This window comes from Strix uralensis, chromosome 4 (genome assembly GCF_047716275.1).
Source record: "Strix uralensis isolate ZFMK-TIS-50842 chromosome 4, bStrUra1, whole genome shotgun sequence".
Lineage (NCBI taxonomy): Eukaryota > Metazoa > Chordata > Aves > Strigiformes > Strigidae > Strix > Strix uralensis.
This window is the reverse complement of record NC_133975.1, coordinates 106,650,436-106,671,812: the sequence shown is the minus strand read 5'-3', so window position 1 is coordinate 106,671,812 and position 21,377 is coordinate 106,650,436. Positions and strand designations below refer to the sequence as shown.

General features: G+C 41.3%; 2 protein-coding genes across 7 annotated transcripts in view; one reads left to right on the top strand and one right to left on the bottom strand.

Moving 5' to 3' along the window:
* ZNF410 (zinc finger protein 410) overlaps positions 1 to 543 on the bottom strand; it is a 22,093-nt gene extending 21,550 nt beyond the window's left edge. For all 3 annotated transcript variants that reach the window (XM_074868367.1, XM_074868364.1, XM_074868368.1), the window contains exon 1: positions 266 to 543. The gene's annotated coding sequence lies outside the window, so the exon portion shown is untranslated. The remainder of the gene's footprint in view (positions 1 to 265) is intronic.
* FBXO33 (F-box protein 33) lies at positions 459 to 21,377 on the top strand. 4 transcript variants are annotated; one of them, XM_074868360.1, is made up of 5 exons: positions 459 to 482; positions 1,310 to 1,827; positions 8,582 to 8,692; positions 14,215 to 14,900; positions 18,981 to 21,377. In XM_074868360.1, exons 1-5 carry the CDS (start codon positions 474 to 476, stop codon positions 19,250 to 19,252), a joined length of 1,596 nt encoding a protein of 531 aa, XP_074724461.1. In that variant the 5' UTR covers positions 459 to 473; the 3' UTR covers positions 19,253 to 21,377. The 4 variants fall into 4 exon arrangements, with proteins under 4 accessions (XP_074724461.1, XP_074724460.1, XP_074724459.1 ...); XM_074868359.1 differs by lacking the exon at positions 459 to 482 and adding an exon at positions 711 to 1,101; XM_074868358.1 differs by lacking the exon at positions 459 to 482 and adding an exon at positions 1,143 to 1,177.

Below are 21,377 nucleotides of genomic sequence, written 5' to 3'. Positions count from 1 at the left end.
TTTATAATGGGACCCTACTCTGCGTGCAAAGAGCATCTTAGGCTTTCTCTTAGCACATCTTTTGTTCTTTCATGTGTACATTTCTGTACACCCAGATATAACATTGTTATATATCTTTATGTGCATTATTCCAGTAAGGTTTTTAAATTGTAAAACTTACATGTACAATTGCGATTAACATCACTTTGGTGTTCAGCCTTTGCAGCATCAGTACGTAACAGATTATTAAATTCTCTCAAAAGTCTGTATGCACAAGAGAAGTTACCTTTCCACACCTACAGCTGACGCTGGCACGGGTATTACAAAGCGGATGAGTTTTAAGAAACTGAGAGAACTAAGATTTGGAGCATTTCCTCGTGTATCCCCTCAGGTTCGCCTCCGGTTCTGTCTCAACACCAGACTCTCCGCCGCGCTTCGTCTTTCTGCGTAGTCAGCGCGTTTCCCGTAGCGGCAGCTGGAACGCTGCTGAGGGAATGTCGCTGGCTGGAAGGCGTACGTGCGCCCAGATAGGGCCTCCACGCCGCCAAGACCCGACGGTCTTTTCAAGTTTTCTTAAACACAAGGCGCCAGGGGCAGGCGCGGCCGGCGGGGACCCCCCCGCGCCTCCCACAGAGACCGGCGGCGGCTCCGCCGGCTGCAGACCCTGCAGGGAAGCTGGCTCCGCCGCCTCGCCCCGGTCCCGGGCCTCCCGCCGCCGCACTGCGTTAGGGCTGGGGAAAGGGCGGGGGGGGGCCGCGCTGCCGGGCCGGCCCCTCAGGGCGCCGCGCTGCTCGGGCACCCGGGCGCTCCCGGCCCGCTCGGCCGCGGCGCCGCGGGACTGGGGCGGAGGCACACAGCCCCTGCCGCGAGGTGCCGGGGGCTGCGCGGCTGGACGGGGTAGTGGGGCAGAGGCGGCCCTTCGCCGCCGGCACGGGAGGGTTAACGGCCAGCCCCCCTCGCGCAGGCGGTTGGGCCGGCTCCGCCTCCCATTCGACCGGTGGCACGTCCCACTCCCTCCCGGGCAACTCCTCCTCCCTCCGCCGCGGCGGCTCCCCTCGCCCCGCAGGAACAGAGCGGGGCGCCGGCGGGGTGTTCGTTCACACTCCCCCTCCGGGCTGGGTGGTAGGACCGACGCGGCGCCGCGCTGGGCGGGGGGGTCCGGCCCACCTCGCGCCCCTCCCTGCCGCGCTGGGCGGTGGTAGGGCCCCCGCTCCACCCCCCGTCCCCCCCCCCCCGGCGGCGGCGCGGGTGGTGCGTCCCGGCAGCAGCCGCGTCCCGGCCGGCGCCCGCCCCCTCCGCCTTGTCATTGATGTTGTTGTTTTTGTCGCAGGAGCCGGAGGCGAGGCCGGGGCCGCCGCCGCCTGTGGCCGCCGCAGCAGCAGCAGCGGGGCTCGGGCCGGCGCCAGGCATGTCGGTGTGCGGGGAGGCGGTGGGCGCCGGCTCCCTGCCCAGCGAGCTGGTGGTCCACATCTTCTCCTTCCTGGCGGGCCCCGATCGGTTGCGGGCCTCGGCCGCCTGCTCGCACTGGCGGGAGTGCCTCTTCTACCCGGCCCTCTGGCCGCGCCTCCGCCTCAGCCTCCGCGTCTCGCCGGCCGAGCGCCCGCGCCTCGAGTTCCTCATGCGCAAGTGCGGCTGGTTCGTCCGTGAGCTCCGCGTACAGTTCGCCGCCGACAACTACCCCAGCGGCGGAGGGGGGGCGGCGGCGGCGGCGGCGGCGGCGGGGAGCAGCGAGGGCGCCGTGGCGGCGTGCGACGGGGAGGCGCCGCCGCTCTGTCCGCGCTGGCTCGACCTGCTGAGGACCTACCTGGAGCTGGTGCTGTGCGTCCTGAGCAGCGTCCGCAACAACAGGTACCGCCGCCGGGCCGGGCCCGGGGCGGCGGGAGCGTGAGGGGAGGCGGCGGGGCAGGCGGGGCCCCGAGGCCCCCCCAGAGCCGCGCGGGCCGGGGTCCGGCCGTCCCGTCCGCTTCCGCGGGCGAGAGCGGCGTCCGCAGCCGGCACCGGCGCCTGTGGGTGACCCGCGCCGGCCGGTTCCTGCCGGGGCCGCGGCTCGGGAGCCCCGGGGCGGGGGGACCCGCGCAGCCGGCTCGGGCAGCCCGGTGGAGGTGTCCGCGGCTGCGTGGGGAACGGAACCGGAGGCGCGCTGCTTCGAGCTGCCTGATTTCTATCATCTGCTGTAGTTTGGTGGAGAGTATAAAGGCAGACGTTTATCTGGCAAGCGGCGAGTCAGTGTGCAGAACGCACATAGCTGCAAGAACAGAAACTTAGTGGCCCTTTTGAAGGATGGGGGAGCGCAGCTCAGCCGGAGCAAGAGAGGGCTGGGAGTTTGAGTTCGGTGCCTAACAAGGCATCTTTATCGCTTTAAAATATAAGTCTTACTACGCGCAGGCTTTAGACCTCTTATGCATGATTGAAAAATAATTAATGTCAGGAGAAATTAGTAGGAGGGTTAAAATTACAGCACTGGTGTTTTTCTGGAGGGAGAGAGATGGAGTACTGCCCCAATAAAATACTTTGACCTTTCCAGCTATTTGAGTTTTCACCGTTGAAAAGCAGAGCTTTCATGCCAGCTCTTGTGTTACCTGCTAAATAGATTTGACTCGGTTTTAACGAGGAGGAGGGTTTTACGTTTGTTTATTGAAAAAATATTTCAGACATAGCACTTTCTTGACCGAGTTGTATTTAAATGATAGAAATCTCTTCCTGTGGTTTGGACTTCAGATGTGTTTAGATCCTGCTTTTTCACATACTTACTTTGGCAGGTTAGATAATTTCCTCAGGTTGGAGTTCTTTAAAATGAAAATACTTGCATTCTCTTTACCGTGTGTGGGTGTGATCAAGATAAATATATTTTAAAAAAAGATAATAATCAGATATCCTAATATATGGCCTCTAGTCAGCACCTAGGACAGGAAAGCAAGGATATTACAGTTAGGTTATGATGTGTTTGGAAAGCCATGCAGATTTTAGGATAGGAAATGGTTGATATTATTTCCCCTCTGTGTGCATATAGCTTTGCGTACCAAGGAAAAAAAAAAAAAGCAAGTATTTCAGGGTATTTTCAGGATGAATTAAACCTTGTAGGTAGCCTTTGGAAAACTGTCTGCAACTGAATCATGGTCTGGTCTCCGCCCCTCTTTGATTCTGGAGGGATTAGAGAGTAGTTTGAGGCCTTCCTTGCTTCTTTATTTTGAAGCAAGAGAACTTTAAATGTAATTCCTCGTTGGTTTGAGATGAATGCAAATGTGGTGTGTGAAGTCTCACTTTCAGTTCCTCTGCTCTGTTGTGCCCAGCAGGTACTTCCTGTGGTGCAACTGCGGTGGTTGAGAGTTACAAACCTTCTGAAGGCGGCTCCTTGGTCCCAGTTCACCTTTATCTTAATTTCTTTCTTGCCTTGTGAATCCTCGATGTGCAAATAATGATAATCTGTCTTGACGGGTCTTCTCTTGCTTTTAAGGAGCTTTCACTTAACTGTTGGAATCTTTGGGAAATCCAGCTGATGTCATCAGTGGAAAAAATGTTGAAGTGATGTTGGTGATATCTGATCTGAGACAAATATCACTACGTGGACTTGGAATTTTGAAATAAATAGTGTCTGCAGGAGATACTGCCTGGGGGTTTTGTTGGAAAAACTGGAATGCTTCTTTTTTTCCTCTCTCTCTCTCACTAAAATATGAGGCTGTCAAATGCGTTGTGAGAAGGCTTTTGGTACTCTTTTTCTTTTGAAAAAGACTCATTCTCCATGGCCTTATCTGAAACTTGTACAAGGGCATTTGCTTTCTAAAGTTCTTTTTACATATTCTGTATGTATGGTGTGGCTCAGGACTGCAGTAAAACACTATGTAGAAGGAGTTGTTTCCCTGGTACCTGTTCTCTGATTAGTGTAATTTTGGTGGTAAGCCTGAGGTAAAAAGTTACCAGCTTTGACAGGATTTTGCATTACTGTACTTTCTTGCTGTCTTCAAATCATTTGCATGCTGCTGTTTTGTTTTGAAATGAATAATGTATGACTGGGGAACACAGGGTACCTGGTTATTATAGCAGGCTTTTTTTAATGAGCATTTAAAAAATTGGGGGAGGGGGAGATTTACATTAAACACTTGACATTTTATTCAGATTTTCTTTCTGAATAGACTCCTTTTTTTTCCCTTGCACAGACAAGGTTTTTAGTTTATTTTGATTTATTTTTCTTCTTGCAAGGTAACTACCAGTAACTGATTAGTTTGCATGTAGAACACTGGTTTTTAGCTCTTTAGGAAGAGTTTTGAGATTGAAACGAGGTGGGAAGGAGCATTCACATATGCAAAATTGCTGCTTAGTTCTTACTGTGGCCCCAAGTCTAAGCCAGAGGTGGTGTCACCTGCCTGATGCTTAGCTTTGTCTAAGGAACGACTGCAGTCCAGTCACTTTATTGCTCTGCTTCTGTTTATTCATCTGTAACTTATGGGTAGTTAATAATTCCTTCTTGTGTTAGCTGTATGTCATTGTACATGGGATAACTATTGTAATTTCCAAAATAATGGAAACAGCAGTGTTTTTAACTTCTCCAGTGGCTGGATCACTGTAAATGCATTCCTTTTGGAAATAAGTTTAAAACAGGATGGTTCTTTCATAACTGCTGTCAGCCCTTATGATAGCTTTTTGGCAGAGAAGTTCAAAGAACTTCCATCTTATACTTCAGAACTGGAGAGGAAGAACTCTACTTTTGTGAAATGGTATGCTGTTTCTTAACTGTGTAATCTTGTTGTAGGCTTTTAAATCTATTATTAAACAATACAGTAGCAACCCCCCTTCTTGCAGGAAAAAAACCCAGTACTTTAGATGTCTCTAGAATGCTCGAGGATTTAAAATACCGTAGGACCTAAGAAAAGTAATAACTAGAAGTAATGCAATTTCTATATGCTCTCTTCTGTAGAGGAGAATGTTGTGTATTTTTGCTAATAAAAGCATTTTCTGTACAACATAAAATTGTTAATTTCTAAGCAAATCTGCAAGTTAAGTCTCTGAAAAAGTATTTTGGAGAGACGTCTGCTAATTCTGGTGAAATTAAGGAAATAATTACTTGTCCACAACTTTGTTTAACAACAACTGATAATATTCTGACAAGTATTACTGCGGGCAGGCAGTTATCATCCAAGAAGGTATGTTCTAGGTTAGTCTCCTATTTGAGGTAGAGCTCAAATTGTCATAAACTTTATTTTGTGGGTGGCAGCATATTACTCCCAGAATATTGCTTTAATAGTGCTGGGACCATGATGAGCTCTAAAAATCTATAATTTATTTAAGTAAAATGTACTAAAGTAGCATTTATAGTGATCTGTAACTTTTCCATGAACTATTATGTTTATGACAGTAAATGAAGCAAAATAACAAAGTGTGTTATTGTTTAAACAGTTGATGTTCTACTTCCTATTAAAAAAAAGGGGGGAGGGAGCGAGTGGGCATGATGTTCTGTAGCAGTATTGGGAGGGACGAGTTGTTTCTTAGTGGCTCTTACGAGATCCTAATAATCTGTGTCTTCTCAAATTGATCTTTCAAAACTAAGTTCTGGAAGGCATGTGGGAGGGCAACAAACTTTCTGTGAGTCATATCAGTGCATATAGCAGCTAATAAGCAACTGCTGATCATTCAGTAGGAGAAGTCTGTGTTCTTTTATGTAACTCTGAAATCGAAAAGAATGGTCTCTCCTCTAGTTGCTTACAGAGGAAGATAGGAAAGTAGTGATTTCCCTGCCCCCCCCCGCCCCCCCCCCCCCCCCCCCTCCTCTGCAATATGTTAATTTCTGTGACTTGTTTGATCTTTGCTGTGGAAACAGAGATGCAGATTATAGTAAAACTGTGATATCTTGATTGTCCTGGTTAATTTTCTTCCTAGTAGCTGGTACAGTGCTGTGTTTTGGGTTTAGTATGAGCGAGCAGCTGTGTGGTGCTTAGTTGCCAGGTGGGGTTAAACCATGACACTTGGTGAAGTATGGTATTTGTCTTGGAGTTGCCAAAAACTGGTGAATCGCTCAAAACAGTAGACTGCATCTGTATTTGAGGTTTTCTAATGACTCTCTTCTGTTGGTCTGAGAAGGCAGCTGAAACTGGCAGAAACTGTTATAATACTACAGTATGTGCCTTACCACTTTGTTCATGTTGAATGTAAGCAAGGCCATTTTGTTCTTTTTTCATTGAGTGTTCAAAAAGACTGACCAAAACTGAAGATGGAGCCTAGTAAGAATCGTACTGCTTTTAGTATACTGTTTTTTGATCTAGTGGAAAAGAAATGGTTTAGAAATCCCCCAAAAGACATGTTTTTTCCCAGCTGTGTGTATGGGTAGTACGTAGGATTAAGATGCCATTATGACTTTTAGCAAAAGATGACAATTAACTTCTAAACAATTTTATTTAAATAGCAATCACTTTACTAGCTCTCTGAAATAAAGATGAGATGTAAGCTGAATGCCACAGAGATTGTATGACACTTCAAATAGCAGCAAAAATCTAATGTTGTGTTGAACTGTGATCAGAGTTGTTGATGGTAATAACTGTTGTGAATGGAAAAAATAATTGGATGTTTTCATTGCTTAAGTTTTGAGGCGGAGAACTTTTCTGTGCGTCTCTGTAGACCATGAAATGGCAGTTGAATAGATGTAGTAAAAATGTGTGGGATACTAGTAAACAGGGTTTCACGTGTCCTGTAGTTCGATGGCTCTAAAATTAATACCTGCCTACAGTAGCATTCACTGGGGGTATGAGTAGCACAAAACAAGACCTGTGTGTGATATGAATATATGCAGGTGATTAAAAATTGTTCTGAAGATTGCATTTTGTGTTTTATCTCTCAGAATTAAGTCACTGAGATCAGAAGATAAAAGCTTAATTATAGCATTGGTTGTGAATGCTGCCTTCCCAGGTGGAGGTTTCTGCTGCTTTCCCTGTCATACCAGACTATCTCTTACAGCTTTTGAGGAAAGAAGAGCTCAAAATACTCTCGGTTGATGGTGCCAGTGTCTTCAGATTTCCCTGCCAAGCTTATTCTTCAGTTTGATCAGTCTTAGTTAGATTTATAAAATACTGAGCATGTGGTCAAGGCTCAGTTTATATTAATGCATCATCAGTACAGTAGCCCTGTATTTAAAAGACTAAATATTGATATAATTTCTGAAACAGCTGTAAAATCTAGGTATTTTGCTCCAGTATTTTTCTGACTCCATATGAAGCTTGTGGATCTTGCTATTAAGTTGTTGTTCACCTATAGAAGAAAAGTAGCAGATGCAACAGTGGATAGATTTCAGGAAACTAGCGTAAGGTTATTGAATATAGGAACTTCAAAACAGGTAATTATGACTCGTGGTATATATCAATTATGGGCTGCGATTCATACTTACTTAAAAAAATGTACAACTTAACTACTTGATACTCTCCCCTCCCCCCCTTGGTAGAATATCAGCTCGTACTGTGGAGGTAGTGAACTGGCACCAGAGCTTCCCTCCACTTTGAGCATTGTAATTGTATTTTCCTCAAAGCTGATCTGAAATATTAGCATGTGATTTGTAAGCCAGCAGAAATAAGGATTTATGTAACTCACTTCATCGTCAGCTACAGGTTAATTGGCATCTACTGTTTAAGATGAATTTAACTCATGTATCCATTTGTCATGAAACTGGGGTTTCTGCCATGTTAATTATCAAGTGCAGACTCGTCCTTGCATGTTAAGAGTAAATCAGCATGTATAAGTAAAATAAATGTTGACCTGAGACTTAGTCAGTTAAGAAAATAAGTCTTAAAAGTAAATGCCACACAGCTACTCTAAGTCTGCAGTCATTTTCATATCTCTTGCTTGATCTTTTTTAGGAATAGAAAAGATGCAAGTCAGAAAAATAAACTGTACTAGGGAAAGGAAAACTGACTGTCTAGCACACTGAGTCATGTCCAGCATAAATTTAGAGGTGGTTCTTTCAATTCTTTTAGGTATCTCTTCTAAAAATTAAAATAATATGTCATGGTGGACCACTAGTCCTCTTCTGGTCACTGACGGGAAATATCAGAACAGCTTCCCCCACTTTGATATAACAGGAATTAAACACTGCTTAAGGTGTGGGGAGCTTTTGCTTTTCCTGCCTGAGGTTTGTGTTGCCTCGATTGAGGCAGGTTTGGGCTCCCGTTTGTAACCCAGCTGCAATATGTAAGTGCTCAGACAGGGTTGTTTGTGGTTGCATTCTACTTGGGCATTAAATGTTAAAAGGAATAGGTATTTGATATTTTCATCTGTGACACTTGACACACATGTTCCAAGGATTAAAAAGGGCATGGAAGCACTGCTAAAAGTTTTCTTTGTGGCACTGGCTTGCTGAAAATACTCCTGTGGTGACTGAAAACTGGCATTTGCTTTTACAGCTGGATTCGGCAGTTTGTGTAGTCCTCTTCCCCTTTATACTTCAGTCTCATTTGCTGTAGTTCCAGATCTGCCTGTATTCCAGGACAGTAGGATGTGTCCCACAACAGACTGCATGTTCCGTGTAATAATGTGTTCTTATTGCCTGTGTTTGTCTTACCCAGAATGATTCCTCACAGTGTTTTAATTTTGTGTACAGATTCCTTTTTATTTTGTCATTTCATAGGAATCTCCAGAAGTTAAGTCTCTTTGGGGATATAAGCATTCTGCAGCAACATGGAAGTATATCAAATACATACCTCGGCAAGGTTGACCCTGATGGCAAGAAAATTAAGCAGTAAGTTATATTTGTAAATTGTCAAATACATTAAAGTAATAACAGATACCAGAACACAGATTTTCATGCCTGAAATACATGACTGAGAAAGCTTTAAGTTTTTTAATAGGATGAGAATCTAAATTTTTAAATTGAGATCATTTCTGTTCCTACTGTTTACATGAAGTAGTCTGTTTTTGTGGTTTTTTTTTTCCCTTCTCAGCAGGGTGAGAATCCTTTATTTCCTCTTTTCATTGTGTTCTAGAAACAATATTATGTTAATAGCATAAAAGGGGAGGAGGGACAGGGGGGTGTTACCAGCACCTCTGCTATTGCTGAACATGAGAAAATTAGAAAAGGAAGTAATCTGTTGTATTTCACAAGAATTGAGGACATGTAGCAAGTAAACTTGAAAGAGAACATAAACACAAACAACTTACTTCAAGTTGCATCTCAAAACTAGGTTATGTATTTGCAGAATTCCTGGAAGATCATATCTCACAACGGGCTTGTTTAGTTTGGAGGTGTATTTTAGCTTGCCATAATTACATTACGGTACAGTCCTTGAATGCTTATAAATCAGAATAGCAAATTCTTCTTTGGAAAAGGTTTAATACAGTGTAAAAAGCTACTGACTTATGGAATGAATTACCACAGAGGGAGTGATGCTAAGTTAACTATTTTAGCACTTCTGCTAGAACTTTCCATATAGATAAAACCTGGTGAATACCATTGTTTCAGTTTGTGTCAGTTTAAACATCTTTCTCTCAGTAGCTTGGGAGTGGAGTAAGTACAGCCATTCTAGATCTTTACTGTTATTTTTTAGAGTGGTTTTAGAACTAGTCTAGGTTTATTATCAGATGTATGTGAACACAACCATCGAGCTAAATGTTTGGTCCTGACTTAAATTTGCAAAACAGTGGAAATATAGATGTGTCACATACTGTGTTTTTGTCATCCATTATGCTTAGCATGCAGAATTTAGAGCAATTTGGGATTCTATTTATATGTACTGTACTGCTGTATGCAGGTAAAAGGCTGGTTTGATAAAAGCTCCTTTGTTTCATATCCTTTGTTGTGAAAATATAAATATATAATCAAATCTTTGCCAGGGGGCTTGGAGAGAGCCACCTAAGCTGAGTGTATGGTTAAACATTTCTTCAAACAAATAACAAAATTAAGTATGCACGTTTCAGAGCCATAAACCATTCAAAACTCATTATCTAATTTGAGGTTAATATTGACCTTTGCATATTTTGGAATGAGCAAATAAATGCAACCTCTTGTTTGGTTGGTTTTTTTGGTGGGTTTTTTTGCAGAATAAAACAATGTATTTGGGACCTGCTAGTCATTTTCTAAATTAAAGGAAAGCTGGCAGTATTTTATTCGGTGTTCTCAAGTTCATCAGCACTAGCAGCAGATTTACTTCAGGAAGTAAACCTTTATGGCTTCTTAGTCTTGTCTTTTGCACTTAGGGTTTGCATCAGTTAACTGATAACTAACACTGAAAGAGATTGAGCACCCTTTGGAGACAGCATTATTGATAGTTGAGAATTTTTGGAACCCGTATGGTGATAAACCTTAGTAGCTGTTTCAGAACTTCTGCAATTAAAGCAGCTGGGGAAGAAAACATGACACTTCCTTAAGTCCGTAGCGTTGAGCTGGGTGTAACAGATTGTGGGTGAAATCTCAGCTAGCACAGAACCGTTAGGATGCTTCCCCAGGTTAAGACTAAGGGTTGTTCTGAGGGAGAGGAGGCTTTCGATGGTGTTTTCAAAATTGTACTTTTGCAGGGTTTGTAATGCTTGTTCTTTTTCTGTATAGCATATGTGTCCCTGGTTCTTTCTAAAATTCTCTTTACAACTTAGTTCATTACTGTTGGGACGCTCAGGGTAAGCAGTACATTTGTCTTGAGTTGAACAAAGGGTAGTGGTTTTAAAATTTTGGCTTTCTGAAATCTTCTTCCCATGATTGATCCGTGTGGTTCAGATAGTTTGGTTTCCAAAAGAACCAGTTTAGTCTCTGTTACTAAACAAAACACATTGATTGATAGTCTTTAATTAAACAAATGGGCTCCATATGGACCTTAGTAATATGTTTGTTTCCTGTCCAGGGCCATCAATGTGCTTCAGTACTGGTCAGGACTGGTTTTTGGGCTTAAACAGTAACTCAGACTGTCTAGCCAGTCTTTGGTCTGTCCTCTGGCTGAAAGTGCCATTTAAGGCATTAATTGTGAAAGTAATTTATTTTGAGATTTTTATTTTTTATATAGTTTGCTTCAGTATGATCATTGGTAGGTTTCAGGTTGGTGGTGAACATCCCATAATTGCTGCTCAGAGGGAGCAAAGCGGACTGATTGAGTACACTCGTTGAGGCATCACTAGGTTACGTTGCTGAGCTCTGCTTATATTCTGTGTTATGCTTACTAAACTATGTTTAAACTTCAGCTTTATAACCGAGCTTTAAGATAACCATGTGTAAGTTAGGATAAATATTGTACTACATGCTAGGCAATTGAAGTAAAAGTTCATTTTATAATCAAGTAGGTGTTAATTCACAAGAATACACTTAATGTATCTAAATTTCTAGAAGACAGTTCAAACTGTTTTTGCAAACTCCAGTTAGATGCAGTCTGTTTATGAAAAATAGGATGTGCATAAGAATTTGCAGGGGAGGAAAGAGCCCTGTTAGGGTGTTTGAAAAATTTATTTGAAATATATTTAAACTAATGGCATGTGGTTTATATTGTGCTTCCTGTCTGGCATTATATAAATCAGGTATTAAAAACAATCCAAAAGTGATCACTATTAAATATTCTCTATTTACATGTTTGATCTCTTTTTATTAAATCGGTAAAGAAGCGGGCGAAGGTGGCTGGAAAGTTTTCTTAGGACCCAGTGGGTTGGTAGACTATCAGCACAAATCAGAATACCTGTATAAATACTTCGGCGCTTGCAGTGAAAAGTTGATGTGTAGATACTGATTTAGTGCTGTGTCTCTTGTTGAAAGTTATTTAGTACAATTCCCACAGGGGAGAAAACCCACCCTACAGCTGCAGAGTTCGATATCATATTTCTTTTCATGAAGTTGTGCGAGTACTAGAACAGTACTCTTCCAAGCTTAGATGTTTGAGTTGTACTAGAAAGCACAATTTAAACAGATTTTTAGTGCAGTGAGGTAAATAGATAGTAGTATTCTACCGAGTATCTCAAAATTGATTTGTCATCTTTTCAATTGTTCTGTAAAATATTACAAACACTATCAAGATTGACTAATTTGACTATTACAAAATAAATTCTAGCTTTGCTGCAACCATTATAGCACCTTTCGTGGATGTGTATGGTGAGAGGGGAGAGGGAAGAATCTTTGTTCATTGGAAGAAATTAGATAGGTTCCTGTGGTAGAACCTTTTTCTTTGGGAGATTGGCAGTGAATCTACCTTCAGTTTAAGCATTGGCAGGAATAGTTATGAAACAAACACTGCCAGGATCAAACAGGGCTCGTCTGAACTGTAAAAGAACGTAGGAATAAAAGCGCAAACCTACACTATCCGTGACTCTTGACCTGTTGTGTAAAACTGTGTTTAATTTGTGATGCAGTTGCCAGTCCTCAGTTTAAAAAAAAAAAAAATATTCAGAGAAGATCTGGAAGAACTGAAGTCTTTAAACTTGATGACTATACTAGGCAAAACCTTGGGAACTATTCTGAGGTATATAATAGATAAATACAAGAACCACACCAACTCTTCCACTTGCAAAGAGAAGTCAGGCCTTGCAAACCCAGTACACTCTTAGGAGAAGGACAAAAGCATGTGCAGGCAAGGGAGAGGATGAATAAGGATTTGCAAAGGGAGACCATGAATAAAGATTGATCTTTTAACTTTCTTACAATGAAGGATTATGGGTCATCGAAGGTAGTAGGTAGCAGGTTCAGAGCGAGCAAGAAGAGGGGGGGAATTGCACTGCAGAGTTCTTTATTATTGGATGTTACAGTTGCTAAGAGCTTACTTGGCTCAAAGAGGAGCCTGGATAAATTTGTAGAAGTGAGGTCCCTGAGGGTTACTAAATACAGAAAGCCATCTCTGGCTCAGAAGGTCCAAGTTACAAATTTTTGGAAACTAAGGAGATATTTGAGAAATATCCCTCTGTGCTTTCCTTGTTCTGTTGCACTTCTTAAGGTGTTAGGGTTTCTCTGCTGTCAGTCAGGATACTGGGCTAAATAAGCCTTTAATTTTGTCTGGACATTATCTCGGCTAGAGACACATGGATGAGAATAGTAACTTGCAAGGCTGTTCTGCTTACATGTATAAAATACACGATGCTCATAACAATAAAGGAAAAAGTATTCTGTGCAAAACATTACCTGATTTGAGGCACAAAGTTTTCTGCTCCTTTTGTACTGGAGGTGTTTACATCTTCTTGGCATTTCATGGAACTGTCATAGCCTGGCTTAACTGCTTCCCTTAAATGTTGATCTTTCCTTCTGAGTGACCAGGGTATGAGATCAAACTCTCATCTACACGTGCCCTAGAATGTATATGCTCAAAGAACACTTGTCATTTAGGCAGGAGGACTCTTTGGGGCCTTAGCAGCTGTGGGATGAAGACTGGAAAAATAATTATTTGGAGAAAGTTTGTAGAGTTTGACTGTACTATTTGAATTTAGTATTAAAAATCTTATTTTAAAATACTTCTGTTGCCTTCTCGAATTAAATAGCTAACTTAACATTGCTTCATTAAAAAAATGAAGGGGTGAGAGAGACAGGATGCAGCAGAATAAGTGCGTAATAATCATGCAGCCTAGTAAATGGCATGAGGATCTGGCACTGGTAATCCGAGATTAAAATGTTACCAGGTCCAAGTTATGTTGGTAAAACTTGAACCTGTTGACACTTGAAAATCCAGTTAGCTGTACATTCAGAATTATTTAAAGGATCTACTTTATATACTTTTATTATAATTTGTACTTTTATATACTTTTAGTATGTTTATACTTTGCCCTTTAATGAGGCAAAGTTAAGCAGGTGGTTTCAGATCATTCTAACTTATGCTGAAGGTCAAGTTTCTGCAACCTTTCATTGAAAATGACTTTTTTTTTCCATAATGAATTTGCAGTTCTGGAGAGGTTAGCAAATATGAAAAGCTGTTTTAAAAAACAAGAACTGTGTTTTAAAAGCATTACAGGTTTTCTTATTTGCATAACCTTAAAATGTATGTGGGAGGGTGTTAAATACGTGCTGAGAAATACATGAAATGAAGGTTCATAGTGTGCCACTGTTTTTGAAAGACAAAGTATGTAATTTTTCTCAAGATACTTTACAATTTTAACCTTTTAAATGCAGTGAATATTAAATTGCTGTGGGAGGTCCGCAGAGTCAGGTTCTAACATTTGTTGTTCACAAGAACCATAATATAGCACCTTTCTGCAAAATACAGCCATAAATGAAAGAAGAATAATTCTCGAATTAAAAAAAATGGAATGGTATGCAGTTGGTAAGACTAAACCATGTTTAATAGGATCATTGTCTGTTTTGTTTACTTGCAGAATACAACAACTGTTTGAAGAGATATTAGGCAATAGCAGGCAATTGAAATGGCTGTCTTGTGGGTTTATGCTGCAAATAGTAACTCCCACATCATTGTCCTCCTTATCAAACCCCATAGCCAACACCATGGAACATCTGAGCTTATTGGACAACCACATCCCTGGTAATACCACTCTTATCACTGCGGTTGAATTGGAGCGCTTTGTGAATCTGCGTTCGCTCGCTTTGGATTTCTGTGATTTTACAGCTGAAATGGCAAGAGTCCTGGCTGACAGCAACCATGTGCCTTTGCATCGACTGTCCCTCCTGGTCCACAGTGTTTCCATAATGCACAAGTCATTGGACAGTATGCCAGAAGATGAGAATTGGAAGGCGCTGACTCGCAACAGCACTAATCTTCGGGTCTATATAATGGCTTTTGATGTCAAGAGTGATGATATGTTAAGGATTCTTAAGCCCAGTATCCCCCTAGAGAGGATTCATTTTGACAGCTACATCACTTGTGTTTCAGGGGCTGTTGTTGACCTCATATCCAGGCAGTATGACAAGTTCCTCACTCATTTTATACTAATGAATGATGTGATAGATATGTCTGGCTTCCCAGATCTTAGCGACAACCGGAATGAAGATCCACTTGTCTTATTAGCCTGGAGGTGCACAAGACTGTCTCTCCTAGCTGTTCATGGTAGGTAATACATTGCATGGGCATAGTATGTGACTTTGAAATACTTAAAACACATCAGCCTTTCGAATTGTAATGTCTTTTACTGGAGTGATGTTTGGAAGTCTGCTGCACAGTTGCTAGACACACTGTTGTACCTTATACTGGTATTTTTGTGTTTGAAAAAATGGTGGTTGTTGTGTATGAGTTCTAAACATACTTGTAGCTTACTAACTTCTATTGAGAAGTCACACAGGATTTTGTTAGACTGCTCACAGAAATGAGGATAACTAAGAACTGAGCATTCCAGGAGGCTTATCCTGAAAGTTGTGTGCACTGTGCAGGTTCCACCAAGTGGCTGGTTATGTGAATGTGAACACTGGAAACATTTGCTGTTTTGCTGTGAGCTCATGCTGGCAAGATTAGGTGATAGATGATTGTGCTTCCTGTTGTAAATAAGATGGGTTAAGTGCCCCAAGGCTGAGGGGAGGGCAGTTTGGTAAGACTTTGCTAGCAGATGAAGGCTGAAAAATATAATGTGGAGGAGGTTGCCTCACTGAGTGTATTGGTTTCACCAGTAATACCAGAGGTAGGTTTATCCCACCTATTTATTTGCCAAATAATTGCAAATTTAAAAAAAAGCATGCATTTGTATTCAGCTCTGTCATCAGTACAGTACTTGCTAGAAGTTAACAGTTGTCTGGCAAATTTTAAGGCACCTGCAACTGAAATATTACAGAATAGTTCTTCTTGTGCTGGAATCAGCCTCCCAAGACCAAGCTTGCCAATGCATGAAGGAGTTAAGTGATGACTCTGTATTGTGTTGCATAAGAATGAATGAATTTCCTCAGATTGCTTGGAGGAGTAAATCTCTAGTCATACAGCACAAACAGGAGAGACCTTTGGCAGTGAAGGTTGTACATCCAGATTTCAGTTCATTGAAGTCAGAAGGTCCTGTTGTATTTGCTAGAAAAAGTTTTTCCACTGTCTTCTAGTGAAAAATCATTGGGGGGTGGGGGATATCAATTCAGCTGTCTCTCCTTTATAGTTTCCAGGTCTGCAGATTTTGGATACTGGTACATGACCTTACCACTCTAAATGTGGATTTTAGCAGTTTCTTTTAATGTTTGAATACAAGCTTGAGGACCTTTTAAGAAAAAATTAAAAAAAAAAGAAAGTCACTTTAAATTATCCTCCTACTACAGGGAAGTCCTGTAATATATTATCTAAACTTAAAAAGATGGTAAGATACCTGAACATAAGCTAGTGTAAGTGTCATTTAATATCGGTGCATGTCTGTTCAATAGAAGGTATTAATCTGTGCAGAGCATTGGGAAAGCAAATGCCTTCTACAGTTCTGTGTAGTGAATGGTTGTTGCATCTTCTTTCTTTGGACAGATGCTGTGTATACGTGGCGGAGAGAATGGCCAAGTATCATGCTTGCTCTGATGCTGGGATTCAGATTCTTTCCCCTTCTTTTCTCCCCTCCTTGTAGCAGAAGCCAACTAAGCTGCTTATAAATGCCTCCTGATCTTGTTTTAAGCTGTGAATATGATTCTCTGGTACTATAGCGTAAGCATCTTTCTTCTGGAGTAGCAACTGTGAGAAGAGCATGACTAGGAAGAAAGATTAGAATGCTGTGATGCTTCAGTACAGCATCTTAGCCTCATGCTTGTATTTTCTGAGGTTTGCCAAATAATGGTTTCTAGCTCCACTTGTCACATTCTTCATGAAACTATCTAGCTTCCTTCAGGAAAAAAACGGTGGCTTTGTTCAAGCTGCCACAATTCGTTTTATTTGTAAGTGCACAGGTTTCTCCTTCTCCTGAAGTGATTCTTCTTCAGTTTCCAATACTTCTCAGAGGTTTTTGGTTTTCACTCTTTTGCTATTAGTTTGCTCTGAAAAAGGCTTTAATTTACATAGTTTTGGCTACCACTTGTCACTGACCAAAAGAGGAGGGGGAAAACATACCCTAAGGACACTCTTTTCCTTGGGTGCCTCAAGATTCTCTTCTGTCTTTTGTGGGAAGTCATACCATCTTTCCACCAAGGTAGCATCTTCAGGAGCAGAGGAAAGCTGATTGAAGGATGTTAAATATATTCTTGCGGAATGAAGGGTGTGAAGAGTGTGTGGTCATTTGAGATGAGATGGGGACAGTAGGATAGTCAGAGTGGTGTGGTGTGGCACTGTGAATAAAAAGCACAGCCCATGTATGGGGTCTGCAGCCTTTTTTTTCTTTCCCTTCCCTTTTGCTTAAGAGAAGGACACTTCGTGTGGATTTTCAAGACTTTGGTTGTAAACATACTGTGTTACCTATGAAATTCTCAGTTTTATTCTGTCATGAACAAAGCTAAAGCTGGAATTTTTACTAGCAAGGAGAAACAAATTATGGTGCTGCCTGTGGTGAATTTGTTGTTCAGTGATACTTGTGGTGAAGTGATCATTCCCTGTTACCTCTGAATACTTCAGCTGGGCAGAGGCTTTTTGACTGCTTGAAGGTTACTGAGAAGCTTCAGGCAAAACTTTTGAGAGTTAATTTAAAATGAGATTAAATTGAGAATAAGATGGTTGTTCCAGAGCATAGAGGATCTGACCATGAAAAGTTATAGCAAAGCCCATATACCTGAACCACAAGAATGGTGCAAGGGACTTAACTGCAGTTGTTGCCTTTATTCTTGTGCTTTCTGTCAAGGATTTCTTTATTAAGTTCCTTCATGATCAAGAAAACTGGAAGGAGTTGTGAGCTCCTTTAAGTCCTAATAGGGGAGTGTCATTGTAGAGGTGGAATTTTCCATTTGGTTTAATGTCCTACATACAGCCTTATTGACAGCTTCATCTTCTGTGGACAGTTGTGCCGGAGGTGAAGTATCAGCAGATGAAAATTGTGGGAATTCATGCATTCCTAATGGTTAATATACCAGAAATGAGTCATACAGATGTGTGCAGGCTTCTTTGTTGAAAACCGATCCTAAGCAACATATTTACAGGAAACCTTAGAGACAAACAGTAGGAAAAAGTAAAAGAAAACAGAGAGAAAAATTCTCCTTTGTTACTTTGACATTAGTTTTCTTAATTCTTTAGCTAGCTGTCTTATTTTGATATGTTAAGATGTAGAGCATGTTAACTGCATTGCTGAAGACCAAACCAGAGTTAGTTTTTATTTCTCAGCAGCTTAACTTTCCCGGGTCAGATACTGTGCAGATGGCAGCTTTACTTGGTGTCTAAGTGGGCATCTCACCTTTAGCACCTGTGAGAATGAGGATGAAGGCAGAAATGAGTCTTTACTTTTGCAGTGGAAGGGCCGGCTTGGCAGAGCTCCCAAAAAGGGAAGTTCCCAGATCATCTGTGGTTTGCATCTGGTTATGGAGGAGCTCAGTGTTTGCCTCAGCCAGGGTACAGAAAACTAACAAGTAACTGAGGAGTAGGTGGTTTTAAAGAGGGATGCCAACATACACTAATGGGAAGAGAGGGAAGCTTTGTCATTACGTTTAATCTCAGATAGAATAACAAGAGATTGTAGATATTTTTTTTTATATATATACTGGTGTGACCTATTTCCTGGAGAGACTTCTGGGTTGTGTGTATTGGGTTTTGTTGGTTGGTTGGTTTTGGGTTTTTTTTGTTTTTTGTTTTGGGTGGTTTTTTTTTAAGTCAACTGCTAATGCAACAAAAGCAAACTTCAGATTTTTTTCTCGCACAAGCAGTTTTAGAAGAGTTCTTTCATACATTTGCTTAAAATAATTGATTACTTGCTTTTTTCATTCTATTTATTTATACTATGAAGTAGATCACAGGAGGTTTGAAATTGTAGATATAACTTATTTTGGAGTAAATAAGTCCACTTTTCTCAAATGGTGAAAAAATTAGATGCAGAAAAGCTTGGTCAAATGACCTGAAATATTTTTTGATACTTCCTTATTCAGAATATCAAATGGGACTTTACCACTTGCAACCAAAAAAACCCCTACTGTAGGGGGATTCTGCCAGATGGAAGATGGCAGAATAGTTTGGGAAGGATGTTGAGATGCTCTGGTATTAAGTTCTTCAGTAAAAAAAAACCTTGTAGCAAAATGACGGAGCAACTTTCTTTTTCTTTCCCCCTAGGTTACACAGTTTGGGCTCATAATCTTATAGCAATTGCTCGTCTTCGTGGCTCTGACCTGAAAGTTCTGGAAGTCACAGAAGAAAGCATTGATTTCGACCAAGGAGAACTGGCTGATCAGGATGTGGATCCAGTACACAATCTCATTGAGCAAGTATCTCTCGGATTGGGTCGACCTTGGCACGCAGTCATGGACATAGAACTGCTCAGTGTCTTCACTGAGCCAACCCGTCACTTCTACAGAGAGATGCAGAGCTTCAGTGAAGGCATTTAGCTCCTTATTTACAATTCCTGTGGTTACATATGCAAGTAGGGTCCTATTATGTTTTTTCAGTAGCGTGAATTAACCCCTTTTGTGCTGTGTTTAATCAGTATTAGCTATATAGAATTATATATGTGTATTCTACTTCTTGATCAAAGAACGTAGTCGGGTATTGGTTTAGAAGCTGAAAGTGGCAGTGTTTAGGGTTTTCACGGTTAATGGACTTGTCTACCAAACCTTACAGAGATACAGCCAAAGGCTGTCTGAGGTTGCCGGCTAACTTTACTTTTATTGAGTAACTGCATTTTGAATGATTTTACTGTTATATCGGAGTTCTCTGCTCAGGAGCCAACTCTTTTTTTAATACCCATATCCCCAGCCCAGTGGATTTCTATGCTGTCATTGTGTGCTTAATCTGGTAGCATGCTACTTAATAGGCTTAAGGGAAGAGAAGTCTATCCAGGGCTGTTCATTGTAAGACTCTCAGCTTGCTTTATTTCACGTGCAGATTCTGAAGCATGACTTCACTACCATTCTCAGCTTTTCTTGGCTGTTAAGCAGTGGTGTGAAACACTAGCCATTCAGGTACCTGCACTAAGAGATTCACTCCATAAGTCTTTTGGATTCTTTGCAAACTCCTCCATGTTTATTCTCCTGTTGTGTCATCTTCCTTAAAAGTTAGCTTTGGGCCAAAGTTTAAAAGAGAAAAGCAAGAATGTGGACTCCGATGAGGTAAAAACATAACAGTGAAGACTTCAGTACAAAGGTATACACCTGCAAACAAACATTAGTCGTGAAATCCCTAGCAACCAAGTCACTGGATTTTCTCTGTCAGCGCCTGTGTCAGCTGCCAAAGAATAGATTAAAAACGAAGAAGTGCCCACATGCTGGCAGGGGCAGGCCAACTTTTGGCCAGCCAGATACTGCTAGATTGTAATATATAAGGTCGAATTTCGACCTGTGGTACACAGCTGTGCTGTGGCTCAGTCAGCAACCTCAGAACTCTTAACAAACATGCACCTGTTTCACTGTGAATAGTGAATGTAAAGGAAGGAAAGGAAACAAATACAAAGCTTGTTCTATCACAGGTATGAGCTGCTATGATGCATGAAGAACATTCCATGAAGTATGTTTTAAAATCTTGTTATATCTGAGAGGCTTTAAAAGCCGATTTAACTGTTTCAGGGCAACCGCGGTACAGACGTGGTCTCTGTGAGACTTCCACCTGACCCCAGTTTTAAGTGGTACGAATGTTGTGCATTTAATGTTTAAAGGACAGTCTGCAATAATAAAGTAAGTGGCCAACGTGGGTGCCCAGCAGTGCTGAGACCTGGCTGCTATATTGTAAGCTTTGGAAAACACAATTTATGCAACAGATGTCCAGATATGATTCTATTTATGGAAAAAGTTTATATGTGTTTTACAAATGGTTTTACCATCTTATATTAAAATGACCTTTTGACAGGTGTGCGCTGTTTTGTCTCCAGTGAGCACATACCATGCGGATTTTATATGTACATCAGTAGAGTGAATCCACTGGCACAGTGTGTGTATATGCCAGATGTGGTGAGATTTTATCTTATAAATGTGATCAGATAAAAAAAAACTCCTGACAGAAAATGTAAGGAAACCAGCTGAATGTTTGAATTGATGACTGATGTTGTATGGTTTATGTTAAATGTATATTCTTTTAATCAATGAATAAAGCATTAAAAATTGATCGCTGTATAAAATATTTTATTGTATCAGCATGAAGATTTTTTTAGAATTAAAATGCAACATCGTTCATAAACTGTGTATAACTGGTAGCTCCCATTGTGTTTAGGTCAACAAAAGAGTCTAAGTCGTAATTTTTAAAAATTTGGCTGAATTTTGTCAACATTTTGGGGAGGGGGTGGAGGAAGGGGAAGGATGCTTTGCTAAAGATCAGACTATCAGACCAGTTAGCACAAACAGTATATCATGATATGACTTATTAGACTGATACAGTAAACTGTGGATTGTAGAATATAGAAGACTATTTTTGAGAAATTCCTGCATCCATTGCAATTGCTTAAATCAAAATCTAATGTGCTCAAGAAAAATGTGTAGTACTTCTTTGGTGTCCCACTATTAAATAGATTATGAATACCTGCAA